Source organism: Panthera pardus, unplaced genomic scaffold, assembly GCF_024362965.1.
Source record: "Panthera pardus isolate Hobbes unplaced genomic scaffold, ASM2436296v1 HiC_scaffold_1, whole genome shotgun sequence".
NCBI classification, from domain to species: domain Eukaryota; kingdom Metazoa; phylum Chordata; class Mammalia; order Carnivora; family Felidae; genus Panthera; species Panthera pardus.
The window spans coordinates 46,786,474-46,801,755 of record NW_026526654.1 but is presented as its reverse complement, the minus strand read 5'-3'; the positions used below and the strand labels follow the sequence as shown (position 1 = coordinate 46,801,755).

The following is a 15,282-nucleotide window of genomic DNA, read 5'->3' as shown; positions in this document are numbered from 1 at the left end:
ACTGTATTTAGGGGTTCCTGGGTGGCTCAGTCGGTTAAGTATCCAAATTCGGCTCAGATCATGATCTCATGGTCCATGGGTTCAAGTCCTGACAGGGGCTCTGTGCTGACAGCTCAGAGTCTGGAGCCTACTTCAGACTCTGTGTCTCCCTCTCTTTTTGCCCCTCCCCTGCTTACACTCTGTCTCTTGAAAACAAATCAGTGTTAAAAAAAATCAATAACACTGTATTTATAGACACTGGAATTTGTGTTTTACATAATTTTCATGTGTGGTAGAATGGTAGTCTTCTGATTTTTTTCCCCCCAATCATTTAAAGACGTAAAAACTGAGGCGCCTAGGGGGCTCAGTCGGTTGAGTGTCTGACTTTGGCTCAGGTCATGATCTCACGGTTCGTGAATTCAAGCTGCACATCGGGCTCTGTGCTGACAGCTTAGAGCCTGGAGCCTGCTTCAGATTCTGTGTCTCCCTCTCTCTCTGGTCTTCCCCTGCTCACACTCTGTCTCTCTGTCTCTGTCTCTCAAAAATAAACATTAAAACAAATAAAGGCATGAAAACCATTTTTAGTTTATAAGCCATAAGAAAACAAACAGTGTGCTGCACTTGGTCTGTGCCCTCTGGTTTGCAGACTCCTGTCAGAGATCATTACTTCACCCTGCCCTCACAGAGAAAAAGAACAAATCTGAAGTTAGACAAAAAACAACTGGAGGAAAATTATATTAATGTCAATTGTAAGGACAAATACAAATGTAAAAAAAAGAGGTTTAATTCTCTCTTTAAAATAAGGGAAGAGATTTTTCCTCCCCTCCTCTTTCTCAGGAAATTTACTTTAGAAAACTTGTAATTCTGAGTACTTTCTCCTCTCTTTGAATTTATACATAAAAATTTTCAAAACCTAGATGGGCCCTTTGCAACTTTATGACATAGGAATGAATGTCTTTCTCAAGGGCCTGGTGTAGCCAGCACGCAGAGGTGTGGGGGTACCTGGGTCCAGGGTCCCAAACAAGCCAGGTTCAGCCAGCCACTCACTGCTGACAAAATCCAAGGCAGAGAAATTAGTGGTATTGAAACAAGAAAGGAAATTTATTTCAGCGAGGCCGACATCAGGAAGACTAGCATCTCAAAGACTGTCTCCAAAATTCTGAAAATACTTCCAGGTTTATATAAGGAAAATGTGAGGCAGAAGTGGGTGGAAACGTGCAGGTAAACAGTGCAAGTCAAGTTGATCTTTGGGAGTCAATCAGAAGTGGGATGTTGCTGGTTCAGGGCAAGCTTGCTTGAGGGGATTATATGGGTTGGCATCGGGGGATGCTTTGCCCTCAGAGTCTTTCATGAGTCAAGAGACCACCTGGAAAGAAGAACCCAGCTAGAATGAGGTCAAAATGGAGGTAGCTGAAGTCCTCTTTCACTGAGGGGACCATCTCTTTGATATGTAATTATCATGGAAGACAACAGTCCTATCTCCTAGTTCCTGAAGGAAGGTAGGGGCCTAACTTCAGTGGGATGCTTGGTCCAGGTTGCAAAATTACCTGCTGTCATAAAGTTTGAGAAGTGTTCCTCCCTACCCCCCAGATAAAGCTAATTAACACAGATGCTTATCCCAATTACCCAGTAAAATTAGGTGAACTATGTGTGACAAATGGTTCTATCTAGTCTTTTTTTTTTAATGTTTGTATTTATTTTTGAGACAGAGAGAGAGCACGAGCGGGGGAGGGGCAGAGAGAGAGGGAAACACAGAATCAGAAGCAGGCTCTAGGCTCTGAGCTGTCAGCACAGAGCCCGATGCATGGCTCGAACTCATCAACCACGAGATCATGACCTGAGCTGGTCTGATGCTCAACTGACTGAGCCAGGTCCCTATCTAGTCTTCTTATTTGAGAACTACTGTTTGTCTTTTTGCTTTTCTAATTTATTTTTATTTTTTTAATCTTTATTTATTTTTGAGAGACAGAGCATGAGTGGGGGAGGGGCAGAGAGAGAGGGAGACACAGAATCCAAAGCAGATTCAAGGCTCTGAGCTGTTAGCACGGAGTCCAATGTGGGTCTCAAATGCATGAACTGGGAGATCATGACCTGAGCCAAAGTCAGATTGTCAACCAACGGAGCCACCCAGGTACCCCAAAAAATACTGTTTATCTTGAAAATATGTGGTAACTGAGGCAAGGGAAACCAAAGCAAAAATAAACTATTGAGATTTCATCAAAATAAAAAGCTCTGCCCAACAAAAGAAACAAGAAAATTGAAAGGCAACCTACAGAATGGGAGAAGATATTTGCAAATGACATATCCGATAAAGGGTTAGCATCCAAAATATAGAAAAAAAATTATAAAACTCAACACCCAAAAAACAAATAATCCACTTAAAAATGAGCAAAAGACATGAACAGACATTTCTCCAAAGAAGACATGCAGAGGAGATGAGAAGACAGACACATGAAGAGATGTTCATCATCGCTTACCATCACAGAAATGCAAATCAAAACTACAATGAGCTATCGACTCACACCTGTCAGAATGGCTAAAATCAACAAGAGAAGAAACAACAGGTGTTGGTGAGGATGTGGAGACAAAAGAACACTCATGTACTACTGGTGGGAAGGCAAACTGGTCCAGCCACTGTGGAAACTAATTTGGAAGTTCCTCAAAAAGTTAAAAATAGAATTAGCCTATGGTCCAGCAACTGCACTACCGGGTCTTTACCCAAAGAATAAAACACTAATTCAAAGGGATACATGCACCACTATGTTTATATCAGCATTATTGACAATAGCCAAATTATAGAAGCATCCACTGATTGATGAATGGATAGAGAAGAGGGGGTATCTGCATACACAATGAAATTCAGCCACAAAAGGAATGAAATCTTGCCATTTGCAGTGACATGGATGGAGCTTGAGAGTATACTAAGCAAAATAAGTCAGAAAAAGACAAATACCATATGATTTTACTCATATGTGGAATTTTAGAAACAAAACAAATGAGCCACGGGGACAATAAAAAGAGAGAGAGAGAGAGGCAAACTAAGAAACAGACTGTTAACTATAAGAACAAACTGATGGTTACCAGAGGGGAGGTGGATGAGGGCATGGCTTAAATAGTGCTGAGGATTAAGGAGTGCACTTTGGATGAGCACCACATGATGTATGGAAGAGATGAATCACTGTATTATTGTACACCTGCAACTAATATAACACTGTATGTTAATGAATTTAAAAAAAGAATTTACTCTAGAGGGATAAAAAACAATATACAAAATTTGTATGTCACAAAATATTAATTTTCCATATGAGACAACCATAGTCCTTAAGATGATACAGTTCTAGGCCTTTTCAAATTATCTAGTAGTGTAATAGTGGAATATTTATAGGAAGAAGTCCTGTTAAACCTATGTAGGAAACAATAAAGTTGCCTTACAGAGGAAGAAAAATAATTTTTCCTTTATCTTTCTAGGCTCTTGGCTGAGAGTCCCCTGTAAAAAGAGAGATTAACAGGAGAAAAACAGAAGTTTAATAATCTATACACCTCCTGTACATGGGAGATACCTAGGAAAAGTGACTAACTCACCAAAATGACCCAACGTACCACCTTAAATACCATCACCAGGAAAAGATAAAAGGAGATGTTGGGGGTGGGAGCCAGTTATGGGAGGCTATCAAGTAAAGCATAGCAAACAAGGGTAAGGTTTTTAGGAAGATTTAGGTTGTTGCCTTCTTCGTTATGAGTTTGGGGATACCTGGGTGCCTCACTTGGTTAAATGTTCAGCTCTTGAGCAAGGATGGGGCTCTTGACTTTGGCTCAGGTCATGATCTCATGGTTCCTGAGTTCAAGCTCTGCATCTAGCTCTGCACTGGTAGTGTGGAGCCTGCTTGGGATTCTCTATATCCTTCCTCTCTGCCACTGCCCCACTTGCATACTCTGTCTCTCTCTCTTTCTCAAAATGAAGAAATAAACTTTGATAAAAAGGTTTCTAGGGGCACCTGGGTGGCTCACTTAAGAGTCAGACCCTTGATTTTGGCTCAGGTCATGACCTCATGCTTGTGGGATTGGGGCCCACATCAAGCCCTGCTTGGGATTCTCTCTGTCCTTCTCTGTCTTTCTGTCTCTCAAAATAAATAAATAAATAAAAACTAAAAAAAAAATTCGACATCTTCAGTCATCCTCCTCTTTTAGTTATAGAGATGGAAACATTCTTACAAGTGGAAATTTCCCCTATACATGTAAATGTCCCTTACTGGAAAATTATTTTATACTCAATTTTCAGAGCTTTTCCTCTTTCTGTTGTTTCTTTAAAAATAACCAGCTCAAGGGGTACCTGGGTGGCTCAGTCTGTTAAGCATCCTACTTTGGCTCAGGCCATGATCTCACTGTGAGTTCCAGCCCCGCATCAGGCTCTGTGCCAACAGCTCAGAGCCTGGAGCCTGCTTTGGATTCTGTGTCTCCCTCCCTCTCTCTGCACCTCCCCCACTCGTTCTCTGTCTCTCTCTCTCTCTCAAAAATAAAATAAAAACATAAAAAAATAAAAAAAATAACCAGCTCAAGCTAATCCTTATGCCAAAGAGGCAAATTCTCCCCTTCATGCCTAAAATATTGATTTTGATTCTCATTCCTCCTATTATTATACTGTAATTTTCCTCTCTTTTGAAATATTAAAAACACTATGACCAGGTTTAACAAATGACATAGACATGTTTATTATTATTATTTTTTGAAGTTTACGTATTTCTTTATTTTGAGGAAGAGAGAGGAAGATAGATAGTGCCTAGTAGGGGCAGAGAGAGAAGGAGAGAGAGAATCCTAAGCAGGCTCCATGTTATCAGCACAAAGCTAGATGTGGGGCTCGATCCCAGGAACTGTAACATCATGACCTGAGCTGAGATACAAAGTCTGACGCTTAACCAACTGAGCCACCCAGTTGCCCTGACATGGACATGTTTAAAAGAAGAATTTCCCAAAGCCACAAAACCTTAAATTTGTTATAGAAACATTTTAAGAAATGTTTATAGAAATATAAGACCATAGAAATTTATAGAAATATAAGACCATAGATATTTCAATATTACATTTTAGCCTATGTGTAAATGTTAATGTTTTTAGGGTTATTATTTATCACAGGTTTTAGCTGACTGGTTGCAAATTTTAATTTCATACATAGACTTGCTGGTTTATTCAAACCATAATATTATGTAATTAATAATTTAAATTCTTTATACTCTTTGACTAGCCAATATTTTTCAGGAGATTGCACGAATGCTTCTATTCTTATTCAGTCTCCTGTTCCAGTATTTAGGAGAAACTTACAAATGTCATCTCTTTGATTTTATTTTAACTGTAAGACTGATTGCATTTTATTGGCTTTTAATGTGCAACATAAAAAAATTCAGTACTGCCATGTTTGGAGATTTGGATGTGATTGCATACTTTATAAAGAATTTTGAACCATATTATGTATTCATATTCTCATTAACAGTCATCATTAAAATTGAAAATACTTGCAGAATATTCTAATACTTCATTGTGCTATTTATAAAAATGTTACACTTCAGGGATACCAATGTAATAAAAACATGGAATGGTATCTTGGAAAAACTAGCCTCATAGATGCTATTTTCTATACTTTATTTAAATATGCTTTATTAGCTAATTTTTTAAAAATGTTTTTAATGTTTATTTTTGAGAGAGACAGAGTATGAGTGGGGCAGGGGCAGAGAGTGAGGGAGACACAGAATCCGAGGCAAGCTCCAGGCTCTGAGCTGTCAGCACAGAGCCCAACACGGGGCTTGAACTCACCAACTGTGAGATCATGACCTGAGCCGAAGTTGGACTCTCAACCAACTGAGCCACCCAGATGCCCCGAATGCTTTATTAATTCAAAGAGCCAAATAGTGAATCCTATTAGCAAAAATTTTACCTCAAGTGGCAATCGTTAGCAGAACTGATTTATCAATTGACAGAGTCAAGTTTCGAATCCTGGACTGGAGTCTTGGCAGAGTAGGTAATAAGTGCTGGGACTTATTTAGTATGTGACCTTGGAGGACAATTTCCTTTTCAGCAAATTGGCACAATTAAATCCAGTCTCCCTATTTCATATAGGCTTATCAGTTCATCATCCAAAGTGCTGTTCAATGTCATCATTTGATCAATTACTGTATACCCTTACTCTGCAATATAAGCAGTCGCATAGGCTAATGTGATCTATATATAGAAAGTAGATGGTTGATGTAGCAAGTTTGCTTCAGGAAAATTCCTTATCAGGAAAAAATATAGTAAAAATCTTGATTCATCAAATTTTAAATATGACCACCACAAAACTTTAGTGGTTAAAAAATAGACATACCTACTTTATCTTCTCCTCTATTCTTTAATTTCAAAACTAAGTTGTCTATTTTAGCTGGCTAATATTCTCTGTATGTTCTATGTCTTGGAGAAAATATGTGGGAAGAAGAAACTAAATGTACTTAATGCTACTAAACTATACACTTAGAAATGGTGAAGATGATAAATTTCATGCTATGCATTTTTTTACCTGCAATTTTTAAAAATCATTGATACTTCCTCCTGTCTTATACTTCTAGTGGCATAATTTTTCTGAGGTAAAATGTGACCAATAAATTTGATCAAATGTATATGTTGGGAAAATTTAGATTTCCTAATATTTCCTTTATACAAACTATCAATATTTTCCTTGGTTATTAGATTTCAAACATTTTTCTCCATCTGGCAATAAAAATCAATCCCATGGCTTACTCTGACTCAAAGAGGATTTTTCTTTTCATCTTTTCTAGATCCTGCACAATTATCAGCATTCATTATGTGATGTGTGTTTTGTAGGCATTATTTCTAACTACCTCAACTGAGTGACTACAAAAGAAAGCAATAATTAAAGACTGTATTTGATGTCAGTGTAATGTTTAAGAGGAAATAAACATTTTGAGAGAGATACATACTCCTTGATTATTTTGAAAACTCAAGCAATAAAAATGCCCTATCTCTACAGTATACCTTATCAATTTTTTTATTTTTATTTTTTGAAATTTATTCATGTTTGGGGGGGGGAGGGGCAGAAAGAGAGACACACACAGAATCCAAAGCAGGCTCCAGGTTCCAAGCTGTCAGCAGAGAGCCCAACGCGGGGTTGGAACTCATGAACTGTGATGTGAGATCATGACCTGAGCCAAAGTCAGATGCTTAGCTGACTGAGCTGCCCAGGTGCCCCAGCCTTATCAGTTTTTCACTCAGATTTGAATTAAAATTTATTGAAGAAAGATACAGTGATAAAAGCAAATTTTTTATTATTTATTAATTATATTTAAAATTTACATGAATCTATTAAGGACAATGTGTAATGTTTCCACTTTATGCTTTAAACAATTACAAACATTTGGCATAAAATAATGTGCATATCAATGTAACAAGTTTGAAAAATGGGGAATGAGAATCTGGAGTCTGCCCTCCTTCTAACAATGATCATTAATACTCCAAATGAATGGATCATAGATTTCTCCCTCAAAATTCTAAGTTGTTTTTTTTTTTTTTTTAATGAACAAATTTCTAAAGGACTTGAACATGCAATGATATATATAACATTCAGAGTAACTAGCTTCCATGCTTACACTGAACTCAACATAAGGCAAAAGCCCATAATTGTACTGATTCTTTGGCTCAGTGTGTTCAAAAAACAAAGCAATGTGGTAAGCCTAATGAAAACAATCTTTTGTGTTTGCCAGCTTCAGATTGCTAATACGGCTGCAACAAATTTCAACCATCCACTCTGATGATATAGCAGTTTTGATTAGCAGAACAGTTTGTTTCCTGAATGCAAGAGACAGGCATGAATCTGTTTCTCTAATTGTTCTCATAGTTGAGAAAATGAGGAAGAAGCGTGTTTGTTTTAATAAAATATCATTCTGCCTCCTGGAATGACCACAACTGATTAGGAAAATAGTAAACCAATCAGGTTCTGTCAGACGAAATATCATGTCTTTGACTTCTTTGATATTGCCACAAACTAATAAAACAATTGAATGAGTTGTAGTCATGAAATTATCCGTGTCACAAATATTGGTCTCTCCTCTTAATTGCTCAAGAAAAACAAGCCTTTGGTAACTTTAGTTATTGTATTCTACAATACAAAACAAATTACCAATAACCATTCCTGAACTAACTAATATACGGCCAGACATTGTTTCACAGCAGTTTGATGTTTTTTTTTTATTCTTATAATTCTTTTTGATAGTCTACCTCTTTTGACATCAGTAGGTAAATCTACAGAAATCCTTGTTCTTGAAGAATTTTCATCTCAGGAAATTCTCATTCTTGCTCTCTGTTATAAAAATAACCACTCCAGCAAATAAAATCTCTCCAAATAAAAATAAGTCAAGGTTGCTTGATGACTACCACACAGGCACCTGCTCTCCCGATATTCAAAGAAGCCATCTGTTGAAAAAGATGAAACACAACTTAAGACAATTTTTACTGTCATAGAATAGTATACAAATTGTAATATATTTAAAACACTCATATGTGTTAAAATCATAAATACATGTGCTTCTATTTTCCCCATTTAGCCTCAAGTAGTACAATAAAAATGGAAACAATGAAAATGGCATTTACAAAAGAGCAAAAATTTGCATATTGAAGTTGTTAAAACCTGCAGTCATTTATGGGATTTTTAATACAAGTAATAAGATATTTAATGATTTTTAGTGACATAAAGATACTATAGAAAAGTTTCCAACGAAGATTTATTTCTGGGCTTGCATGGACACATTTCTGACAATACTTCATAGTGGTATCTTGGAATATATTTCAGATCAAATAGCTATTACACTTATTGAAATAATTTTGAAGTTATTTCCCCAGATAGTCTACTGAATTAAATGTGTTATTCATTCATTCTAAACAGAGACATACGATGAAGTAACTTCAATATTTTGTCATAAACAAGCCATAATTACAATTTCTATAGTGCTTATTAAAAAAATTCTACCATATGATAGTCATCAAAATGAGAATTGAGATGTTTTTAATAATCCTGAATATGAAACTGGCTAGAAATATATTAAAAACAATAATTTTTACACTTTGTAATGAAAATTTATTCCATAGAGGTAAGTCAAGAGTTGAATAATTTGAGCATTTTGATATGAAAGATTTTCATTACAGTTTTCTAAGAATAATTTATGCACATAAAAATATCAGAGTAGGCTAGAAATTACAGGATATTATCCCAAACTGAGAAGAAAGTGAATAAAATGTAAGAAATAAAACAGCTAAGAGAAAAATAATCTCAGATCACATATATTATCTTATTGATTGAGAAAGGATATGGTTTCACTCTCTAATATGAAAATCACCACCCATATCTACAGTTCTGTTAAATGTACTTACTGTTACCTGCCGTCCCTTTGCAGAGTTAACACATATGCACACATGTGCACGCACACACACACACACACACACACAAGCACACAGAGCAACTTCCTATGTGATAATTTTTTATTCCTTTCATTCGTATTAAGAATAATTTTTATAGATCACCACATCATCTTTATAATCTTATCATGTATTGTTATTTTTGTGATAGGTATGTGAATGGAATGTCAGGGAACAATATATAAAGCAACGTATACAAACTGAAATGTATCTCACTCCAAAATGCACATACTTTCCATTGCCCCTCTTTTTAAAGTATTGTTTCATATAAAAGTCATCTAACGAACTTTTACAAAGTATATTTGCTCATGCCCTACCACTCAATAGGAATGGGATGAATATTGGGTACTTGTATTTTTGAAAACTTTCCCAAATACCCTCCAATGTTCATTCAATACTGAGAAATGCTGTGCATAGTTTCTAGAAAAAGTATAACATGAATAGCTTCACTTTATATCTACATCTACATCTCCCTACATGCATGAGTGTGTTTATAAAAATAAGTCTCTGCACTTTGCAAAAATGTGTTGTTCCTCCTGTGATTCCTGTGCCAGTTAATGACACCACTCTCAAGTTACTCAAGATAGACACCTAGGGTACATCCACAACCTTTAGTTTTACCTCATCAACCCTACATCTGAATAATCATCAAGTCCTATAAGTATCTCTCCATCCAACCTAATTATACCTATTCCTGTCAGTTCACATTACAATTTTACCTTGAGTGTGAAGCATTGCAGTATGCCACCCCAGGATATGCCACTTTGGCATATTGATTATTTTGAATTAAAGGTACTTCAGAGATGATTGGTACAGAAAGGACTTGCTGACCCTCCTTGGTCCCACTGAAAGAGGGAGATAAATCTCCCATGTGAAAGGTAACCTCCCTGTACCAGGACACTAGAAGGCATCCTTATCACCAGAGATAGGGAATTTAGAGCCAAGAATCCTGTATAAGTAAACTTTGTTACTTCTTCACCAATTTACTACCACAAGCTCAAATCCCTTGTCAGTTCACAAATTTATCATTTTGTTGAAAAAGAATACAGCTTCCTGCTTTGGCCACTTCTTTGACTCTCATATTTTTACGGGGTTCCCATACATACAAAATTAATTTTTTATCCCATTCATCCATCTTATATTAATTTAATTATGAGACCAACCAAATAACCTAGAAGGAGTAAAGAAAGGTTTCTACCCCTACAGTGGATTGGTAAAATAACCTCCTAACAGATTTCTCTAAATCTAATCTTGCTTTCTCCTGTTTTTCACATCCTATCAAGTGCAATTATTTTAGAACGGAATTCTGATTATTTACTTCCCTGCTTAAAATTCATTAACTCCCATTCAGCCTTATATTAAAGTCAAGATTCTAAAAACATGGCTTCTGGCCCTGCCTCATATAGACCCTGTTTATGTCTCCAAACTCCTTGCTCACCACTTTATTTTTGGCCAGTACAACATGTTACATGTTCTTCCTGCAATTCTTTTCAAATTCTGTTTCTCAAACCAAACCATTCCCCATATTTTTATCTGATTAACTATTAGCCACCTGTCAGGCCTCATTCTACATGCCATTTCCTGAAGGAAGATTTCTCTACCCAATACACTTAAATTCTATCATATTGCTAAGTATTTCCCTTACCACAGAATTTATCATGCTATTTTGAGCATTAATATATTCTCCATAAATACATTTAAATACTTAAGAGATCTTTTGTCCTTTTCCCCATTGCTCTAACTTTGTATTATATGTGTATATATATATATATATAATTATTTATAATTTTATAAATTTTTATCTTATAAATATTTATAAATAATTTATAATTATTTATAATTTATAAAAAATAAATATATATGAATAATAATTATATATATAATATATATATAAATTAATTAATTTTTATTTATTTTTTAAACCTGCTACGTTCTCCCTCCAGGGTTGCACCTTCAACCCTAGAATGACAACCTAGAAAAGTTGGCCACAGAACCAATTATAAAAAAGAAACTGAGAGGGGCGCCTGGGTGGCGCAGTCGGTTGAGCGTCCGACTTCAGCCAGGTCACGATCTCACGGTCCGTGAGTTCGAGCCCCGCGTCAGGCTCTGGGCTGATGGCTCGGACCCTGGAGCCTGTTTCCGATTCTGTGTCTCCCTCTCTCTCTGCCCCTCCTCCGTTCATGCTCTGTCTCTCTGTGTCCCAAAAATAAATAAAAATGTTAAAAAAAAAAAAAAAAGAAACTGAGAATGTAGATATTTCACCAGGTTCCCCTGGAACTTATTCTCTACAGTAGTCCCCTCTTGAAGGGGGAATATGTTCTAAGACCTCTAGAGGATGCTTGAAACCATAGATAGTACCAAACACATGTTTTGCTGTTTTTCTCCTGTACATACAGACCTATGATAAGGTTTAATTAACACATTAAGTACCATAAGAGATGAACAATAATAGCTAATAATAAAATAAAACAATAATAATAATATACTATAATAAAAGTTACGCGAATGTGTTCTCTCTCTCAAAATATCTTGTGCTGTACTCACCCTTCCTCTTGTGATGATGTGAGATGAGAAAATGCTTATGTAATGAGATGAAATGAGGCGAATGATGTCGGCATTGTTACATAACATTAGGCTACAACTAACCTTCTGACAATACATCAGGAGGAGGATCACCTGCTCCCAAACTACAGCAGCCCATTGTTAACTGAAGCCAGGAAAAGCAGAAGTGCAGATAAGGGGATACTACCATATATCTATTGTGTGTAAACAAACTAAACTCATACACAACAGAACTGAGTTGCAACAGTAATATTCAACTAATTTATTTAAGAAATATTCACATTGTCTCTTACTCCATGCCAGCAATTTTGCTAGTCTTCGGGGAGATGATAGTAAATCACACACTATCTTTATAGTTATGGGTGGGTAAAACATAACAGCACTATGACAATGTGCCAAGACAACACATGAAAGGGTGATTTTACCCATACCAGGGGAAATGGAAGAAAGTTCTCTTTTTATGTCTTGAAGCACACATATTGTTTTTTTCAAATAAAACAGAAGAAATAAACCCAGTGTTAAATGACAAAGTCAAATTTATTAAAACACACACACACACACGTACATATGTATACAGGTATGCATGTATTCTCGGTAAAACTATCTAAGACATGAATCTGGAAACTGATCCCTAATCTATTAACATTATTTGTAATTAGCTAGCTTAGGAAGTGTTCCAAATATACATTCTTCGATATTTTAATATAGTTTGTTTATTTACTCTAATGCTCAGCCATTTGGGGACGCCAATGATAAATAGGATAACATATTGGTTTTGTCCATTTATGGGGTAAATGGAGGGAAAGTAACAGGCATTGTCCAGCACATATGGGATTTTTTTGCCAGGGACGTAGAATCCTGAAAATTTTCAAAGTGATTTTGTGTGTGTCTGCTATCTTAAAAATATAAATAATGAAAATATATAGACATAAAATCTTAGAGTAATTTAAGTGCTTTACAATTAATGTTTATTGTACTTAAACAAAGTTGTTGTAAAACATTTTTGTAAAGCTGTTATAAACCATTTTAAATACCACCTTCCTGTTTGTAAGTTGTTATATGATCCAAAACACAGCACAATAAAATACAGATGAGGAAAAATAGTCTTCAGGAGAATTTTACCTATTATTACTACACAGATTATTTTGATTTTAATTTCAGAAGAATGATAAGCAAAATGGCTCATTATTATAAACATGAAATGAAGATTACATTCTATCATTGATATGCCTGTAAACTTCCTTTATTTGATGTTCATTTGTGAAAGTGGCACATTTTAAATATGTATCATTGAACTGGTACATTTCCTTGGCAAATCAACAATCATTAATCCATGCAGTGTCTCCTTTGTAAACACTAGGGAATCAGAAGGAGGATAGGTTAAAATATATCCTCTAAAAACTTAGTGCAATAATTACAAACTGCTTTTATATTTGCTGCTCTTTGGATAGGAAATGATTCTTTTTTTAGAATTAAAGTGAAACACAGAAAATCACATGACCTAGTTTTCCAAAATTTTCCCTTCTTTCCTTCATTCTGCCTTTTTTTTTTTCTTCTTAGCCAAATTCATTTATCTCCTGTGAAATCAAAGGATTTTCTCTTAGGGAAGGGTATGATCCATAAGGCAGTCTGGACATTCGGAATTTAGTTTTGTACTTCAGATTCAGCCTATTTCAATATTGTGATTGAACATATCGAAACTGGCACAATCAAGGAAGTTATATATCTTTAAAAGTAAGTATCTTTAAAAGAAATTTACTTCAATCAGTGTTCAAGTTCTTCAGATAAACTTTGTTCAATTTCTGCAACCCCTCCCCCCTTAAAAAAATGGAACCCTCCATCCACTGAGGAATATTAGGAGATGAGGTTCTTATTCTGCTTCAACTCAATAAGACCTTTGAATCTCATTGCATCCATTGATGGAAATGGTTTGTTTATTGGAATGGTATCTTGCTTCTAAGTTTCTGATAAAGGGGAGGAATAATAGAAGCACTGAGAAATTTGGAGTAGAAAGTAATAAAATACAGGGACACAAGTCTTAGAATATATCCATTCCCTCCGTTAAAAGTGAGGTCATAGTAGTTATACTGAATAAGGGGTTTTCCATTATAATTTGGTTGCACTGCCCTTATTTTCCCCCAGCACCCACACATGCAACAAAAATCCTCAGCTATGTGACCAGACAGGGAGCTGCCTTATTCTAGCATTATCCTGAGTCTCTAACTACAGTGTACTGTATATCAAGGGATAGCACCTCACTTATGATCAGCTAATTATTTCACTGAATCTTCCTGACCAAAGTGATTGTCTGGGAGTGAGCACTTTCTACATGACAGATCATTTAGAGCCCTTTGCTGTTTGTTTCTTTGTTTTGTTGTTGTTTTGTTTTGTTTTTTAATTAAAAAGCAGGTGTTTTGTTTTTGTTTTTGTTTTCTGTTTTTGGTTGTGAGGATTGCTACTTGGGGTTTCTAGCATCTCCACTCCATGGTAAATGTTCTCTGCAGTCGGTAACAGTGGGCCTAATAAAGGGAGTAAAGCAAAAATGGGAGGCAGGAAGTTGATTTCTGTAGCTTTCCATCTTCTTATTCCAGCTATCTCTAAAACCAAATATACTAAAGTTAGGATTTTGTGAACCAATATATTCCACTTTGATTTTTTTTTGTTTCAGCTAATTAAAATTCAGTTACTGTTCCTTGTTATTACTTATAACAAAGTGGAAATCCCATTGAAGCATGAATATCACATTTTAATATGAATTTTATTAATTATAAAATACATAAGAGAAAAGTACACAAAAACATGTGATTTAGTGAACTTTTTACAAAATGAACATGAAAATGGGCTAAATCAATCACTTGGGGTTCAAGGAAATTTAGAACGAAGTAAATGAAGTAAATTCTTGTATTTGAAGTATTATGCTGGCAACACTCTTACCTGTGTCCACTCATTTGTTTGTGGATCATAGGATTCCATAGTGTTGAGGTATGTCTGCCCATCATAGCCACCAACGGCATATAATCTGTCACCAAGGAGACAGACTCCAACAGCATCTCTGGGCATACTCAAAGGAGCCACCATGGTCCATGTGTCTGTTTTGGGATCATATCTAAAATGTAAGGAAAATAGGACATAGCATATCCTAACCACATTCAACTTTGAGTATGTGAAAAATACTCTTTCAAAAGCACACCATGAAAATCAAAACTGTGTTTTTTCTAAAAGCTCAATCATTTGAGCAGATGTTCAAGAGTTAATATCCACAATGTCTGGCTTTCTAAACTTTAAGGTGTT

General features: G+C 35.6%; 1 protein-coding gene across 2 annotated transcripts in view; it reads right to left on the bottom strand.

Annotated features, from left to right (window-relative positions):
* Nucleotides 1-7,269: 7,269 nt before the first annotated feature.
* The window catches only part of KLHL1 (kelch like family member 1), a 362,245-nt gene continuing 354,232 nt past the window's right edge, over nucleotides 7,270-15,282 (bottom strand). Inside the window, exons 10-11 of one of the 2 annotated variants that reach the window (XM_019415576.2) lie at nucleotides 14,926-15,097; nucleotides 7,270-8,430 (exon numbers count right to left, since the gene is read on the bottom strand). In XM_019415576.2, coding sequence (XP_019271121.1) covers nucleotides 8,371-8,430; nucleotides 14,926-15,097 — 232 coding nt within the window. In that variant the 3' untranslated portion in view covers nucleotides 7,270-8,370. The remainder of the gene's footprint in view (nucleotides 8,431-14,925; nucleotides 15,098-15,282) is intronic. The other variant, XM_019415577.2, reaches the window with a different exon arrangement.